Source organism: Balaenoptera borealis, assembly GCF_965194805.1.
Source record: "Balaenoptera borealis genome assembly, chromosome: 1".
In the NCBI taxonomy this organism is placed as follows: domain Eukaryota; kingdom Metazoa; phylum Chordata; class Mammalia; order Artiodactyla; family Balaenopteridae; genus Balaenoptera; species Balaenoptera borealis.
In genome coordinates, this window is record NC_138860.1 from 167,871,048 (window position 1) to 167,889,508 (window position 18,461).

The 18,461-nt window shown below is 51.5% G+C and overlaps 1 protein-coding gene across 6 annotated transcripts in view; it reads right to left on the minus strand.

The window, feature by feature from the left end:
* Window positions 1-2,625: 2,625 nt before the first annotated feature.
* The window catches only part of ZNF362 (zinc finger protein 362), a 38,201-nt gene continuing 22,365 nt past the window's right edge, over window positions 2,626-18,461 (minus strand). For 5 of the 6 annotated variants that reach the window (XM_082345295.1, XM_082345296.1, XM_082345298.1 and 2 more), the window contains 5 exons: window positions 17,753-18,074; window positions 16,439-16,663; window positions 7,512-7,590; window positions 7,237-7,395; window positions 2,626-4,210 (listed from right to left, as the gene is read on the minus strand). In XM_082345295.1, the coding sequence (XP_082201421.1) occupies window positions 4,094-4,210; window positions 7,237-7,395; window positions 7,512-7,590; window positions 16,439-16,663; window positions 17,753-18,074 (902 nt within the window). In that variant the 3' untranslated portion in view covers window positions 2,626-4,093. Of the gene's footprint in view, window positions 4,211-4,230; window positions 5,122-7,236; window positions 7,396-7,511; window positions 7,591-16,438; window positions 16,664-17,752; window positions 18,075-18,461 lie in introns of those variants that run through there. The other variant, XM_082345294.1, reaches the window with a different exon arrangement.

The following is an 18,461-nucleotide window of genomic DNA, read 5'->3' on the forward strand; positions in this document are numbered from 1 at the left end:
GCTGCTGTCCAGGCTCTTCATCCTCAATAGGGAAAGACACACGTCCCGAACAGAAGCGTGAAGTCATCAGGCTCTCCAGGAAAGGTGGTGTCCTCCGGGAAATAGCTGTGGGGATGGGGAAGTTATCTGCTGGAAGTCCCTGAGGTGTTGTCTGACAGTTGAAAAATGGAGGCCCGGAGAGGGTGGGACTTCCCTCCAGGTCTTCTGACCCGTTTGTGTAGTGTTCTTATAGACCTTGCATTTTTAACAGGCTCCACTATTTTCAGGTAGGACAGCAATTCTGGCTATAAGCCAACTCTGATGGTTTTCACATAGTAACAGTTTTTACAAACACTTCCAGTTGATGATGTAAGAGATATCTCCCTTCTCCCAAGCAGTTCCAAGGTCCCAGTGTCTCCTGCCTCAACTAGATTAGCAGAACCCAGAAGACCTTTTGGACTCTGGGTTAGAGCTAAGAACAGGCTAGGTGTGCCTAAGAACAGGTTATTGCTTGATGGCTATAGGCTGACATCCCTTCCTCTGGTGGGAGACTGTCCTCCACCTTACACTGCCTTCATCATTCACCAAGGGCCACACACACTGAGCCCTGGGCCAGCAGAGACCTGAGCTCAGGCCAGTAAGATCTGGATGGAAATCTGCTCCTCTTCTGACTCTGTGCATGGCTGTGGACTAGTTCCTTACCCTTGCTGAGTCTCAGTTTTCTCATATGTAAAGTGGGGATGCCAATCACCCTCCTTGCAGGGGTTGTGATGCCGCAGAAAATAACTTGCCTTCTCCCTCTCCTTGCCTGCCCCTTCTCCAGCAAGTTCGTGGAGTGCAAAGGAGTCGCCGAAGGACAGCCATTTCCTGTTTTAAAGAGGAAGTGATGGCACGAGTCAGGGGTTTGCAGGTGCTGGGCTGGGGGAGCCTCATGCTGTGGGTCAAGACCTTCCTGAGGAGGGGGAGTGGTAAAAGAAGCTGCAGCGGAACAGAGTGGAGGACCTCCTTTGTCTTCCCCAGAGGCCCAAGGTGTGGGTGGGGCAGGCTCAGGTGTAGAGAGGCTCAGAGCAGCAGCAGGGATAACAGGGGATAAGCTCCTTCTGCCGCTGCTTCCATCAGTGTCCCTGTTAATCAACACTATCCTCAGCACCCACGCTGGGACCCTCAGGGACCGCGTAAGCTCCTGAGAGCTTCCAAGTGAGCCGGTGAAAATCAGACTCCCATTCCCCCGAGGGTCACTGCTACATGCAAAATCTTCACCTGTCCAGCCATCCCACCTGCCATGCCAGCTCAGATGTCGCCCCCCCAAAATTCCCAAACATCACCAGCTGTCTAGTCAGGGTTCCTTGATCAGAAAGGACATAAATCCATCAGGGCTACGTCAAATAATAACAATTACATTTATTGGGTACTTACTATGCACCAGGCACAGCTCTAAGCCTTAGATATCTATTGGTTCATTTAATCCTCATATCCACCCTATAAATTGGTTACTATTATTTCCCTCATTTTACCTATGAGAAAATTGGGCACAGAGAGGTTAATTAACTTACCTGATGTCACACGGTAACTTATAAATTCACTGATGTGAGAACAAGCAGGAAATTAGAGCGGGCCAGAAGATGGAGACAAAGTCAGGAGCTAAGGTTGCCACTGGCTGGCCCTCAGTCTCCTCTGTCCGTCTCCGCTTCTTTCTGCCTCCTTTGTCCTTCTGCTTGTGTCTGGCCCAACACAGCACCCCATCCACCCCCACCCCCCCCCACCCCCCCCCACACACAGGATTTTCCCGTTCAGGTGCCCACCATCGCCTAACTTGTTCCTAACTCACTGAATGAAGAATCTGATTGCAGAGTCAGCCAGTGGTGTTGTGGAAAACGTTTAGCAACTGACTCTTTGAGGAAAACGAAAGATCAACCCTAACGAGGATCTACTGGCTTACGTAACAGGACGGTGCTGGGGTCGGGACAGCTTCCGGGCTCGATGATGTGTCTCCGGCTCTCCACTTGGCTTTGTTGGGAGTCAGCTTCATCCTCGGGCTCCTGCAGCAGCAGCAGCTCCAGCCTCACAACCTCCAGCTAGTCCAGTGATCGAGGGGACCAAGAAGTCCCCTGCACACACATCTTCCCCATGGGGGTCACTGTTTTGATTGCCTAGGAGGGAGATGCAGGAACTCCCCCAGAGTTTATCAAGGCTGGCCCTGTGCTAGCCGCCTCGTGGGAGAGACAGAAAGTGACTCAGCCATGAGCCACCATGGGGAACTCACTCCTCTGAGCCCTCATGGTCCTTGGCTGCGAGTGATGGACACAGGAAGGGCCATTTCCCTTCTTCCCCCAGTCTGGGGGTGGGGGGCGGGGGAGGGGAGAGGAGCAGTGGAAAGGTGCCCCCCAGCCCCACCCTCGCACAGAGCACGCCACACACCGCCGCCACCCGGCTGCAGGTACAGTTTATTCTTCACAACAGAGAAATACAAAGAGCAGAGGGTTTGGAATTCCTTTGTTTCTTGCCCCCTTTAGTGTCTTCCCCCACGTTTGACTTTTTTTGCTCCCCACCCCTTTCCTTCAATATAATGCAAACTTCGTTCCTGAAGCCTTGAGGGGCACCTGCCCTCACCTCCCTGCCACCACGATGCAGACTGAGAAGCCAACAGACTGTTTTCTCTTTTTTAATAAGGTAACTAGTTCTAAATATGGTGGCCTGGAGGTCCCATAGAAAAAAGCAAAGGGGTGTTAACAGTATGTATAACAGCGTATTTACAGGGTAGTAACATGCGGACAAAAAGCTACAATACTGAGTATCAGACGACGCCAGTCAAACAAAGGGATGGGGGTGGGGCAGAGAACCCCGTGGGAAAAGAAACCCCAGGAGACGTTAAACTGGTAAATCAATGGCGAGTTAAGGCTTAAAAAGTGTATAAAAATAACACAGTTAATATTCAAAATGGGACTCCAGATACAGAATATATAGATGAGTTTCTGTCTAGTTTTCTTTTTTTTTTTTTCCCCAGGGGATGTAGGGGGGGCTTCTCCGGGCTCTGTACATGGTTCCTATATACACGGACACGCATGGCTTTCAGATTGGGGTGTGTCTGTGGGAGCTGAGGGCAGGGTCTGCTCCCGGGACCCTCCTCCCCGAGGATCCTTTCCCTGCCGAGGGGGCCTAGGGCCTGGGCTGGGGATTCCCCTCCATGGCAGGGAAGACAAGTAACCCCTCCTTGGGCACTGCCCCATCTGGAGGAAATTCTGGAGAGGGGGGGTCCTTGCCCCAGGCCCACTCCCTCCCCCTGCCCACAGTCTGGGATGGTGGGAGAGGTAGCCAATAGGTTTCTTGGCCAGCACCGAGGTAGACTGGGGTGGTCTTCAGGGCAGCAGGGGTGCCAGGTCTTACCCAGCCCACCCCACCCCATTTCCCTGGGCCTGTACCCAGCCCAGCCAACACTGCACCCTTTGGTCCTGTGGACCTCCCGGCCCCTCTCATTTCGTCTCCTGAAGACTGGGTAGCCCTGGTAGCTGCCACATCCCTCTGCTCAGTGACGCCCAGGGCGCAGCTCTGGAGGCTCGAGCTGGCACCCAGGGGCAAGCGGCTCACTCCAGCTGCCTCCTGCCCCTCCCACCTGGGGGCCCCCTTTGCAGTCCAGAAACCCAGGCTTGAGCCTTTCCCTCAAGACCTGAGGCCGTGGCAAGATAAGGTCCCACGCTGCCCTCTGGTTCTCTGTGTCCATCTGTCCGGTTCTTTTAATTTCTCGGTCTTAGCAGCACCAACTTCTTGGCCAATAAATATCTTTTTTGTTATTTCCAAAACAAACTTAAAAAAAAAAAAAAAAAAGAACAGTGAAGCAAGTGAAGGGTGGGGAACAAAAGGAAAACCCAGCAGAGAGGTTCAAAGTGCTCTGAGATCGTCTTTGGATGCCACCAAAACAGTCCAGAATCTTGCAGTTGGCCTGGCCGCCCCCGGAGCTGGACCGGGCAGGGCTTCTGCGGCCCAGGCTTTCTGGAAGGTCAGGAAGGTCATGAGAGAGCTCGGCTGTTCCTGGAGGGCCCCTGGAGGGAGTCGGGGCCTGGTGCTGCCTGGGTCTGTGTCTGCCAGTGGGCAGGGCGGGGCGGCGCCTTGGGTCGGCTCAGATGAGGGAAATTCGCACTGGGATGCCGGGGGACTCCGTCCTCTGGGGCGAGTGATGGCTCACCAGGTGCTCCACCACCGTGTGTTTGGACATGTGCTTCATCAGGTAGGTCTCCTGTGGGTGGGGTGAGATTCAGAACTTACAACCAACTGCTGGCAAGGGGTGCAGGGGGAGCTGCAGCTCCCACAAGCAGCCACTGGAGGGCTCCTTGGTAGGTGGGCTGGCTAGTGATGGACAGCCACAGCTTTGGGGGGGTCAGATGGGCATCAGCATTGGTTCTAGGGATGCTGCATCTCTGCCAGCAGTGGGGGCTGGCTTATTTACCAGAGTCCGAGCCCACAGTGTGCTGACTAGAGAGCTGGCAGGCACCAGGCTCACCCCACAGCAGTGCCCACCTAAAACTCCCTAGGGCCAGGCCAGCTGCCGTCTACCAACTGGCTGCAGTGGAGTCCTGTCCGATTGAGCATAGCTGCCCCCATGTGGCTGGTTCTCCCAGTGGGGGCGAAGCGGTAGGCCTCAGGTGACCCTGGCTTTGCCATTTCTCAGCGGTGGAATGTTGGACAAGTCATCTTATCCCTCCAAGCCTCAGTTTCCTCCTCTGCAGGCAGGGATGGGGAAAAGGGTTGCTATGGTGATGTGGGTAAAACTCTTAGCATGCAGTAGGGTTGAGGGGACCACTGCTTCCCTAGTCTCTACATTTCGTTCTAGGTGGTGATGGGAGCCCCGGCCTCTGCACCCCCATGCTCCATCCTCCTTTGGGAAGAAGTGGGGCCTGATCTGATTGGTGACTTTGGGAAGCTTAAACTGGGCATGCTCACCTAATCCCCTGAACGCTGCCACAGACTCTGCTAAGTCTGACCTGAGGCACCCAAGACTGGGTGGGCGAGGTGACCCAAGGCTCACCTGCAGGCCCACAGGCTTTCACACTAAGGTGGTGCTCTGGTTCCCACCTGCCACTCCTTGGCCTCATACCTCAGCTTGCTCAGAATCCGGCAGAGGAAGCCCTCAAATGTGGTGGCAAAGCGCTATCAAACAACACCGAAGGGAAGCAATCAGCAAAATCCAAACTAGGAAACTATTCTTCAATAAGTAAATTGCAAAGAAAAAAAAGACAGTGGTGTTGAGGTGGGGTGGAGGACCAATAGTTTAAAAGATATATTGACCCAGTGCAATGTAAGAATTTTATTTGGATCTTGATTAAAAAATAAAATTTGTAAGTAAATAAAATTATAAATTATGGCATCCATGAGACAAATGAAAATGTGAATACCAGCTGGGTATTTGACGATATTAAGGACTACGGTGAATCATTTTAAGGTATTATAAAGGTATTGTGGATAAGTTCAAAAGAGCAGTCTTTATGTTTAAAGACACAAAGTGAAAATTTTCGGATGGAACAATGTGATGTCAGTTTTACTTCAAAAAACAGGGATATGGATGAGGCAGCACAGACCGATGCCAGGTTCTGGGGTCTGATGGGAACACGAGGGTTCACTATTCTAAAATGTTTCTTTTATGTATTAAAGTAGTTTAAAAGTCAATCCATTAATATGTGTTTTTAAAAAAGGTAATTATCCTTGTTCTGTGGAGCCCAGTCAGGCCCAGTTCAGGGTGGGGCCTCAGGCCAGGTGAGATGTGACAGCCCCTTCCCCCCAGAGTTCAGATCCCCTCTAAGAACAAAGGCTGTGACCGCTGGTGGCCCCTCCTCTAAGAGGGAACGCGTATAGGAAGGTGCAATCCATGCGCCCCTCTCCAGCCAAAGTGAACTTTCAAAACTACCCTCCTGGACAGTCCCCTCCCCATGGGTCCCCTCTCCACCAGGAAAAACATCCAGACTCCCTAAAAGGGACCGACAGCCTCGTGTGACCTGATTTTCCTTCAGTTCCTGGAACATACCGCGACTGTTCCACGTCGGGGGTGTTTGCATTCCCTGTTCCCCTGCATGGAAAGTCCTTCCCGCTCCACTCCTCCTCACCTGGCCAATTACCTTCAAGGCTTCCTCTAAATGTTACTTCCTCATAGGATACTTCCTATCATAGGATACTTCCTATCCCAACCCATCTCCCTTCCCCAACTCCATTTTGTCCTCCCTGCAGCTGCCTTTCAAAACATATGTTTCCTTTTTTTCCTTTACAGCAGTGGTTCTCAATCAGAGGCAATTTCCCCCCCTCACCCCAGGGACATTTGGCAAAGTCTGGAGGCATTTTCAGGGAGGGGTTGCTAGTGGGTAGAGGCCAAGGATGTTGCTAAACATCCTGTAACGCACAGGACAGCAACCCCTCGGCAAAGATGTCAACATGGGTCGAAGTTGACAAAGCCTGCTTAGAGCAGTTATTTGTCATTACATATCCGCTTGTGTGGTTACTTGTTTAATGTCTGTCTCCAGCAGTGCACTCTAACCTGCCTGGGGGCAAAGAATATGCCTGTTTGATTCATCCTGATTCCCAAGTGCCTGGCACAAGTGTTCAGCAAACACTGGGTGAATAAATCATTGTGTTAGCTAAGGTCTGTCAGGCGCTGACTCTGCCAGCCAACAGCCCTACAAGTTAAGAACTATTACCTCTTCCATTTTACAGATGAGGAAACTGAGGCTTGGTGATCAGTCTGGGTACATGTGGGGGTCTGTTAACCAGAATATTTGGACACATAAGTGACTCACTTGGACTCCCTCTCCTGGGTCTGAAAGGCCCTTGTTTAGGGAAATTCCCATCCAGGGATGGAGGACCGGCACCTTTCTGGCCCTGTTTGGGCCTTTCCTGGGAGATGAAGGTGGCTCTGGGCCAGGTCACTGTGCCACCTTGTGGGCATGACGGGGGTTGCAGCTTCCCCAGTGGGGAAAGGTCCTACTCCCTCCCTGGCTCTGGGGAGCAGGTTGCCAGCGCCTCCCCGCCCACCACCCCACACTGCCTGGAAGAAACCACATCTCCAGAACCCAGGCGAAAGGCTGCCTGGGGAGAGCTCGGCCTTAGCAGCCGAAAACTGAACTGGAAAGCAGAAGCCCTGGCTCTGCCACTCACTGTGATCTTGGGAAGTCACTGCCCTTCTCTCGGCCTCAGTTTCCTCATCTGGAAAATGGGAGCATCAGTACAGGTCTGAGGAGGCTGGGGAGAGGGAGAGGCTCCTGGGGGCCCCGCACTCACCGAGGTGTAGGCCCGCCCGCACATGCTGCAGCAGTAGGCCTTGGCATGCTTGATGGCATGGGCCGAGAGGTGGATCTGCAGGGAGGCGGAGTCCGAGTAGGCCCGGTAGCAGTTGGGACACTTGTAGGGCTTGTCCTTGTTGTGCTGGCGCTGGTGAGACTGTGGGGAGCACAGCAGGGGTCGGGAGCTGGCTGGACTCCCCCAGCCCCACACCCTCCTTTCGCTCCCCTGGGGAGGAGGGGCTGTGCACCTGGCGGAGGCAGGCGGGCACTCACCTGGAGGTTGGAGAGCTGAGTGAAAGCCTTTTCGCAGCCAGGATGTGGGCACTTGTAGGGTCTGTCGCCTGTGTGGATTCTGCAACAGGCAGCCCAGTGAGGTGGCGTCCCTGACAGGTCCCCCAGGCCAGCTCCAGCCCCCAAGCCCTCGGCTAGCCTGCACACCCCTCCGGCCCCCAAGCCTCCCAGGCTCCCCGCTCCACACACTCTCCCCAGAGTGAGCCCCAGGCAAGAGCTGGGACTTCAAAGGCTACTCGCGTCCTTTCTTCCCTGGCCTCCCACAGCCATTCTGTGACCAGAGCCTCCACGCTCCCCACAGGGCCCCGCTGAACCCGGCCCTCCACCAGCACCCACTCAGAGAGCCCGCCCAGGCCCCCGGCTAATCATGACAGTCTTGCTTTGATGGTATTCTGCCCCTCTTCTAAAAAAGCCACCTGCAGACCACCCACTGAAAAGGGCAGAAGGGCAGATTCACATCTTTGCCAGGACCTTCCCTGCCCACCCTGCCTCTTTCTCTCAGGAGACATCACCCTCTAATTGGCCCCCAATTTCTAGTTCCTGCCTCTTCCCCACATGGCTACCTGGTCACCCCAGCTACTGAGAGAATGCAGGACTGGGTGGCCCTGAAAGTCAGCCTCTGTGTCCTTCCTGTGAGCCCCTTTTTGTCCTCACGCTGGCTCCACCATTTACTAGCTGGGTGACCTTGGTCAAATCACTGAGCCTCAGTTTCCTCATCTGCAAAATGGGTATAAAAATACAGTCCCTACTTCACTGGGCTTTGTGAAGATTCCATTAGATAATATGTGGAAGGGGCTTAGCCAAGTACTGGCACAGAGTCAGGGCTCCATCACCACTTGCCAGTATTACTATTATTCATTCATTTAACAATTATTATATCAGGCACCACCCTGGGTGCCTGGAACATATCCGTAAACAAAACAAAACAAAAACCCACTGCCTCGTGGAAACAATGATTATGAAATAAGTAAGTAAAGTGCGTGTAGGAGGTAATAAGCGCTGTGAGAAGAAACAGAGCAGGTGAGGGGGGTCATGAGTGCATGGGGAGGGTGCAATGTTAAATAGGGTGGTCGGGGTCCTCACTGAGAAGGAGACTTGGGAGCAGTGGCTTGCAGGCTGATGGCCGGGCTTTCTGTTGGCTGTTGCCGCTTGTGCTGGTCCAGCAGCCAGGTGAGGATGGAGGAGGACCGGGACGGGGTGTGGAAACGGGGCTCGGGAGCGAGGCGCACACACCGGGACAGGAGGCCCTCCCTGCTCTCCTAGGCTCGTCTTCAGTCACCTGCTCTGGCAAATCCTGTGCCAAGCAGGTAGGTAATGAAATGCAGACTGGATCTGAACCTCTTTTGCCTAAGTTGCCAATGAGCATTAGGTGGAGGGAGAATCCAGCTCTGACCACCCGGTATGGCTCCTTCCCTAAAGCCACAGCACGCCCTGGGTTTGCTCCGCCCATCAACAGACTCATCAGACAAACTAAGGTCCCCCAGGCCAGGCCCCGTGCTGGCCAGGCTGGAATAAGGAACACTCCCTGCCATCAGTAAGCCCACGACCTTGACTGCCCACTGTGAACAGTGACAGTCCGAATTCCCTAGTGTGCCATTCAAGGCCCTTCACGTGTGGTTCGGCCTCACCTCCCTGCTCCTGCACCCTGAGTCCTGGTCAGAGGACCATTTCTCATCTGGCAACCACGGCTGATTGATGCTTCTGCCTGCCACCCCTGTGCCCTGGCTGCATCCTCAGCAGTGAGGCCGCCCCTCCTCTGTCTCCTCTACTAGACGGGGAACCCCAAGGGCAGGGACGGCTCGTCTCAGGCTGCATGGAGACAGGCCAGGTGGAAATGGGCTGGCCCAGTTCTGAGGACCTCTATTCTACCTGCACATTGGGGGTGTCACATGTTTGGGGACATCATCCCAGGCTACCGCACCCCGTCTCTACAATAGAAGGACCTTAAGGGTCATCTGGACCGGCTCCGCCTGCCGCCAGAATCCCTCCATTTCATCCCATCCTCGCTCCCCTCCAGGGCTGTGGAACTCGGATGGCAGAGGGGACCGAGGGACCCCAGGACATGTGCTGATTTTGTTTTAAATTCCGCAACACCCACCCCAGAATCCTCGCCTCCCACTGCTGCCCAAGTCATGCCCCTTCCCTGCCCCGAGGCTCCAGGCCCACCAACCTCCCTCTGCGCCCCCCGCCCCAGCATTCCAAGTCCCTTCCTACCTTCCGTCCGGTATCCAGGCTGATCCTCTTCCAGGCACACTTTTCCCCCAGCTAATGCCTGGCTAAAACCCAGACTCCTGTTCTCAATGTAAAAGCCCCTTGATCGTGGCAGCCTTTCCTGACCCCCCAGACTAGACCTGGCCCCTGCAGCCCACCCCTGAGCAGAAGTCTGTGTGTGGGCACGTATTTTGTCAATGTCTAGTCACTGTTTTCTAAGCTGCCTCCCTCCTTGAGAGCAAGAATGCCCTTGGTCTCGTTCGCCACCATCATCCCAGGGCCTGGCACAGGCTCAGCAGAGAGGACTCGGTATATAGGAAGGTGAGTTCTTTCCTCCTGAAGTCAGTTACTGACAATAGTAATATGTTCCACATAATCAGCAACGCCCGTTCCTCAAGGGTATTTCACAAGTGTTTGTTGACTGACCGATGGATGGTTCTCCAGGGACATCAGGCCCTACCTCAGGACCTTGCTCCTCTGGCCTCCTCCCCAAGTGCCACAGCTGCCCAGCCTCCTTCCTGGACTCCCGGCCTCAGCCTCTCCCCTCCACCACAGCAGCAGCGCAGGGACCTGACCTTGTCATGGTCTCCTCCACTGGCTCCCCCTTTTCCAGGACAGAATCCAAATCCACACCCCCCAGCAAGTCTCTGAGCCTTTGCTCGTGCCGTTCCTCCTGCTGGGAACACCATTCCCATCTCTCACGAGAGAGGGCTATGGACCCTTCAACACTCGCCTCCGATGATCCTCCCCAACCTCCATTACATACTTCCCCCTTTCATGGAAGTTTTCACATCCACCAGCCTCCCAGTGCATGGTGGGAGTTCCTGTGGCCCAGAGCCAGCCTCTGACCACTGATCTGTCATTATGCATGGCAGCCAGCACTGGGCCTCAGAAGGGCTTCAGGGAGCAAAGGTTCCCCCTGATAACTGGCCCCTGAGCTCTTCACCCCTGAATTTCAAGTCAAGGCCAAGCCCTCAATCCCAACATCAGAGTCCTCTCTTTGCAGGGCATCTCCCCACTAGGGGGGCACCCAGGCCTGACTCCCACATCTGTAGTGATGGGGAGCTCACCACCAACTCCAGGCGCAGGGAAGCTGAGCTGAAATCGGGGCCCCCGGGCTGCTCCTTCACCCCCACTGTCCCAGCCCCACCCCGGGGCCCCGAAGACTAGCCCTGCTCTCCTGCCTGGACCTCGCTCCCACCTGAGTTTCTTCTGCAGCCAACATCCCCAGCCCCTTCCCACCTCCGAGGCGGGGCTGCTCCTCGGTGCTTGGCTCACATCTCGCTTCTGCCTCCTCTTAGTGGTGTGGCCTTGGCCAAGCGACTGTGCCTCCCGAGCCCCAGTTTCCTCACCTCTAAAATGGGGATAATAATAAGGGCTGTAAGGGCTGTAACTTACTGAAAGGGCGTTCCTAAGACAGTTTCACAGTGTTAGTTTTGTTTTGGTTTGGGTTTTTTTTTTGGCCGCACCGCATGGCTCCCAGGATCTTAATTTCCCGACCAGGGATTGCACCCGCACCCTCGGTAGTGAAAGCGCGGAGTCCTAACCACTGGGCCGCCAGGGAAGTACCCCCAGTGTTAGTTTTTAATACACTCATGTCTCTTTAAGACAAACAATTTATGAAAAACAACAAAGGGGGAATTTATTCAATGTTTAAATAAAATTATCGAGGATTCATTAGTTATCATTGATCCTTTATTCTCCAGGTAATAAGCGGCACGTTATATTGAATGGCTTCAGTCCCACTGTGCTTTGTAACTAAAACGATGGTAGATACGGTGACAGTGGACCTTCCTCGAGATGGTTGCCTCTCCGTGGCACTTTTCAGATTTGTTATTTCAGATTTGTAAGGACTTTATGGACACCTCATATGTAAACACCTTATGCAGGGCCGGGCACTTAGGAGCTCTCTGACAAGGAACAGTTGTTGCTAGGATGTTATCACCATCACTATCATCACACTTGAGAAAACCTACCCCTGCCACAATTATCACCACACATGTACACAACATCGCACAGCCAGAAGGAAAACACGGGCAAAAACCACTCTGCAGCCTGAATAAACAAACAAATCCAGGGTCACTTTGTCTAGCATACGTTCCCCAAACAGGTAAAACGTTGAGCCCTTTCTTATACCTTACTAACTCCTTCATAAAACAGGGTTACCCCCTGACTTCTGCCTCGTGATATCTACAGATGTGTGATCTTATCCAGATGCTAACTGCACGAGACTACTGCTGTATCTCTACCGTGAACAGACTCCCTACAAACTCCTGTAAATTTTCCCCTTAAATATATGTATTTATAATTTACAGGGCCGATCCTTCTGAAGTCTGGATTTCTGCAAACACTTTGCAAAGTCACCTGCTTCTCTTGTCTTGTTGCCTTCCGTTCATAGACAGAGGTCCCACCAAGATGCTCCAGAACCGCCAGCGCCGTTCAATTACATGAACCGCCACATGCTTCCAGGCACATCTGTCTCAACTCCCAGGGGGCTCCTGCTCAACCTGCTTCTAGCTCTATTTTTATTACTTGACCAGGGCTGGTTCTGTTTTGACATGACCTTCTTTTACCCCCTTTATTATCGGCATAACGTTGAGAAGATGGATTTGATTATATGCCCTGTGTGGTTCTCTATCAAGGGGCAAAGAACAGGAGTCTCTGTGGAATGGGAGAAAAGCAACCTGGAATCTGGTTGCTTCTTTCTGTTTGGCTTTTTTTGGTTTGTTTGTCTTAAGGATTCTGGGACTTGCGGGCACTAGGGACACCAGCCTCTTTGTCACTGGGTTAGGATACATTGGTTTAATTATATACGCCACTGCATAATGACTAATAATTTGTCTCTAAATGTTGATAGGACCCTCTTATGTTGCTTGTTTGGTTTCCAACCGCTATGAACTCAAATCACTCATAAGAAAAAAATAGAGGGAGAAAAAAATTGTGCCCTCAGGAACAGAGAGCAATCCCTGAACAAGGAACATTCTGACAAAACACTCTCCCCTTGGGCTTCCCTGGTGGCGCAGTGGTTAAGAATCCGCCTGCCAATGCAGGGCACACGGGTTCGAGCCCTGGTCCGGGAAGATCCCACATGCCTCGCAGCAACTAAGCCTGTGCGCCACAACTACTGAGCACGCGTGCCACAACTACTGAAGCCTGCACGCTTAGACCCCATGCTCTGCAACAAGAGAAGCCCCGCTTGCTGCAACTAGAGAAAGCCCGCGCACAGCAACGAAGATCCAACACAGCCAAAAATAATACATAAATTAAATAAATAAATTTAAAAACACTCTCCCCTCAAGGGCCTGTTAATTTTTTGTTGCTTGTTTGGTCATGGTCTTAAATAATATTTTCAAACAAACGTCTACTTCTGAAACACTAGGATTCTTACTAATTATTACTTGCTACTGTGTTTACTTCCTACCAGACTGATGTTCTGCCTACTCTACCAACTTTGTGCTGTAGCCTTTCTCAAACCCAGGCCCCACCTTCAAAATAATAAAATATCAAGGTAACTTTTACACCCAGATGTGCCTGGAGTTTCCAGCTGGCCACTGGGCAACACCAAAGATTTGCTCCCCCGCTTTATAAAAGCTCCCAGTGAGGGCATGTTTTGTATTCTCCACATTTGAATTAGCCAAACACTAGAATGAGAGCCGGCCTATGAAGTGTCTAGCATAAGAAAGTTGGCAGATCAAAAGAAAAGAAGCTCAATCTCCCTGAGTTAATTTTATGTGTGTGTATATATGTAATCATATATAAGTCACATAAATATAATATATAGTAATATCGTATATAATATATAATTGCATATAACATATATATATGTGTACTTTTTAAGATGGAGGGAAAAAACCTAACAACTTGGTTTCATGTACAGAGACTAGTACCATTAGTATCCACAGAGAAATATCTTTAAAAAGATTTCTTTTCTAGATTTAACTATGCTTTTTAGTGCCAATCATAACACATGCTTTATGAGATCAATTAAAAGACCGTGACAATGGGTCAACACCCCTGCTGCCTATAATATGCTCTGAATCTGAACAACTGATCATACATTATACCTTAATAGAGGCCTCCATTCTCCTCCATTCTGATATTGTTGGTTATATAATAAATGGACCAGAGTCATTTAGTCTAATCAACAGGTCTGGTTCCCTCCCTCACACTTGCCTCAAGGCCTGTGCTTCAGGTCAGAGATTGAGTCTTCTGAAAGAAACATCAAGAGCTGATGGCCTCAGTAGAGGACTGTACCAGTGCACTTGGCTCTTTACACTTTGGGAAGAGACATGGGGCACAGGCTTCCAAGATGACCCACCACCATGACCAGACACTGTGCAAGGCCAAAGCAGGAACCAAGCCTTTAGTCCAGAAGCAGGCAACTTTGCAGAGCAGACTAACTCTCCAAGACTGGGGAACAGGAATTATGACCTAGGACTGGATCAAAGTGATTTAATTGTGGTTAATGTTCTATTTTCTAACGGGCATATGAGAAAACCCCCTTTTTTTTTTTCTTTGATCTATCCCTAATCTTCAATTTAGGAGGCTATATGTGAACAAACTGGAATAGGATATTCCTTAAATGGTGCCTTGCTCCAGCTAACCCTTTAGAATTTGGGGGGGGGGGGTGGTTACAGCAGGAGGACTATACAAATTTGACATAGATATAAACTAATGAATTATCAAGGAAATTTTAAAAGAATGGTCTTATTGAAAAAACACTATTGGCCTTGTCTACAAAACTACTCAGAACAATTGCTAAAAAATATACAAAGTGCCTTTACTGAGACCTTTTCCTTTTTATGACCATTAGTTTCTGTAAATAGGTTCACTAAGAATCTGTCCTCCTTCCTAACAGGATATAATTGGGTAAATCAAATTTGTAACCATGACCATGCCAGAAATGTCACATTTAAAGACAAATTTGATTTAATTAGGCATGACGAGCCTGATAGGAAGAAACAAGGCCTGTACTTTGTAAGTGGGAATGTAGCCTCCCCAGGCTTCCAGGAAACTGAACTGAATCTACTCCATGGCTTGTGGAATCCTTGCCTTTAAGGTTATGGGAAAAGTCATTCCTGCTAGCCCAGAAACACGGACAAACTTGGGATTCTCCAAAAGGACAGTACCCTTCCCGTTACAGGTTGTATAGGCGCAACCTGACAAGAGGTGAATTGGATGGATCTTAGATAGGAACTTAGATAGATCTTAGATTAGATAATATGATAAGAAAAATTTTTTTTCACACATACACAGATTAAAATTATGACCTGGGGGCTTTACAAAAATCTCCTGACAGAAGTTAACTCTCAAATCTTGGGGTGGCATGCTCTAATTTTAGTAGCCATACAACCAGGGGGACCCTGTTTATTGATCAGCGCCTCATTACACACACCTATGTCCATAAAACTAGCCAAACTTCAAAAAATAAATTCATGACAAAATCAGAAAGTTTCTGAAACAAATCTACGTGGTCAAATCCATGCCTCAGGAGGCATGGGGACGAGAAAAGCAGACTGATGCCACCCTGCCGCTATCCTGTCATTTGTTCCTTACTATCAAACCTACTAATCATGCCCCAAAGTCAGAGAAACAGACAAAACATCTTGCCCCCTGGGATAAAGCAAACAAAGACAATAGAGAGAAATGAATAAATAACAACATCACAAAACAAAACCTAAGGTCCCTGTGTCTAGCCTTAGTGTCCAAGATAAAGAAAACCTTGAGCGCTTTCTGTGAGTTACAGACGCCACAGCAAAAACAATTTTATCCCTGCCAATGCTGATACGGGCAGACACACAGCCGTGCTTATAGATACGAGAACCATCATGTGAGAAAACTGCTGTGTTTCTTCCCCTCTGAAGAGATGAACTGTAATTTGGTAACCTTTAGTTTATTTATTTAAATACCTATGGAATTTTTATTTGGTGAGCCAGTCTTTCTGATGTCTGTACTCCCCTGCAAAAACCTCTTTCCTTAAAGCAGGTCTATCTCCAAATCCCACTTTCATGCTTTCGACTAGACTGTACACCCTAAGAGGGCAGGAATCTGTGTCTGCTTTGTTCAGTGCTGTATCCCCAGCACCTAGGGGCATGTCTGGCATACATATTTACAATTCACCTCTTGTACATATTTGTTAAATGGATGAATCATATGCCCTGTAAAAGCCAGTTCTATTTATTCCACAAATATTAAACGTATGCCTCAATGTTTATTATGTGCCACCCACTGGGGATGTGGAAACGGAGGAGACCAAGCCCTCGCCTTCAAGAACCCTCAATATATTGGGGGTGGTGGGCAAATACCAGGCAAGTAGAAGACAGTCTACCCTGCTGGGATGGGGAAGCCCAGGGCCTGTGAAACCAGCTCAGTGGGGCCAGGGAGGACTTCCTGGAGGAAGCTTTACTGAGAGATGGATAGGAGAGGGTCAGAAAAACAGGATAAAGGAGGGGGAGGGCGCTTCAGGTAAAGGACACAGCACGTGCAAAGACCTTACAGATGAGCAACAATGGGAAGTGACGTCCACAAAGGCCATATCATAAAAGGCCTCGAATGACAAGAAAAAGTTTGGTCTTGACCCTGAGAGCAACGGGCACCTAGAGAAGGTCCTTGTCCCTCCTTGCACCAGGTCCATGCACCAGGTGCAGGTGCTGAGCTGAAACTGGCTGCATCGGGGCAGCACCAGGCCGGCCACTCACCTGGTATGCTGTTGGAGGTGGGAGAGCTGTCGGAAGGACTTATCACAGTAGGAGCAGTGGTAGGGCTTGACGCCCAGGTGGATGCGCAGGTGCTGGGCCAGGTAGGAGGCGTTGGCAAAGGATTTGGAGCAGTGCGGGCACTTGTGGGGCTTGGCCTCTGTGTGCGACTTGGAGTGGATCTGCATCTCAGACTTGGTGAAAAAGGTCAGCGGGCATACCTTACACCTGTGGGCAAGAGGCAGGTTCATACCGGGAAGATTCCCGCCCCCGCTCCGTGCCTGGACATCTCAGGGGAGACCTTCTACGTCAGAGAGACCTTGCACCAGGGACAGAGCTCTCCTGGGAGGGTCCAGGGGGCACGGGCAGGCCTCCAGCCTGGACACCCTCCAATCTGGAGGCCAAAGCTCTTCCCCCTGGAGACAGATTTACAGCAGGCTGGGGAGCAGGCTTACACCTCACAGGGAAGAGCGGCTGGTGACTCATGGTTCTGGGGGAGGGGCTCCAGCACTCCTGGTGAGAGGTTCTCCACCCTGGGGGTACTTTAGAATCGTCTGGGGAGCTTTCAAGAAAGCCTGACCAGGGCTTCCCTGGTGGCGCAGTGGTTGAGAATCTGCCTGCTAATGCAGGGCACACGGGTTCGAGCCCTGGTCTGGGAAGATCCCACATGCCACGGAGCAGCTGGGCCCGTGAGCCACAACTACTGAGCCTGCGCGTCTGGAGCCTGTGCCCCGCAACAGGAGGGGCCGCGATAGTGAAAGGCCCGCGCACCGCGATGAAGAGCGGTCCCCGCACCGCGATGAAGAGTGGCCCCCACTTGCCGCAACTAGAGAAAGCCCTCGCACGAACCGAAGACCCAGCACAGCCAAAAATAAAAAATAAATAAATAAATAAAAATAAAAGTAGCTATAAAATTTAAAAAAAAAAAAAAAAAAAAAAAGAAAGCCTGACCTGGGGCCCTCCGCATGTCTCCCCCCAGCAAGTTAAATCGGAACTTCTGGGGATGCGCCCTGGCACTGGCATTTTTCGAAAGCTCTCCAGATGATTCTAACGTTGGGGGTTCAGAACACTGCTTGAAGAGTGTTGGAAACAGACTCTGACATCCCAGGCTGTGGTGAGGGCGGCCCCAGCCAGAGACCACCTCTGAAGGGTTGTGGGCGGGGCGAGCCAGGAGACCCCGCCCCTCTGGACCGTAGCCCTCACCCTCCGCCTCCGGGGCCCCTCTTTGCAGTGCCCCACTGCTGGGCCCCTGCTGCAGCCTGAGGCACTGGCCTCTAACCCAAGCCCACCTGGACCCCCTCCCACCGAGACCCCCACCTGTATGTCTTGCCCTCCTTGGCAGTCTCGCCCGAGGCCAGGATGGGGTAGGGGACTACGAGGACAGGCGGCCCCCCTGGATTCTCCGCCTTGATCTTTTTTCGGCCGCGCTCGGACTTCGGGGGGCCAAGCAGGCCGTGGCCCTGGATTGTCTTGATGGAGTCCAGGAGGGGGGGGCTGGTGATCCCTGAGATGAGGGTGGGGGACGAGGCGATGAGGCGGCTCTGGCTGGTGGTGGTGGGTGTGGATGGGGTGCTGGTACCCGTGCCCGCACTCGACTCAGACGTGCTCACAGCCGGGGTCCGGGAGGAGAGCCCCAGACCTGCGAAGACACGGGGGTGGGGGCAGGGGTGAGGGGCAGCTGCAGAGACCGGCTCAGTCCCCACCACCCAGCTGTGTGACTCTGGCAGGTCACCAGCCTTTCTGAGCCTCCCCTTCCCTTTGGAAATTATTACTCAGGGGTACAAATGAGAACTGTGTATGTGTAAGATTCCTTAGATACCTAAGGACTAAACTGAGTCCTGTTACCTGTAACGGGGGCACTTTGGAAATCATTCCAACAAAAAACAAACAAAAAAAGACTGAGGCACAAAGATGTCCACTACTGTGTTATTTATAACAGCGAAAATTAGAGGCAACTGAAGTATGCAATATTAGGGAAGGGCTCAATAAATTGTGATCAATCTCCTCTACTGAACATTAACTGCCC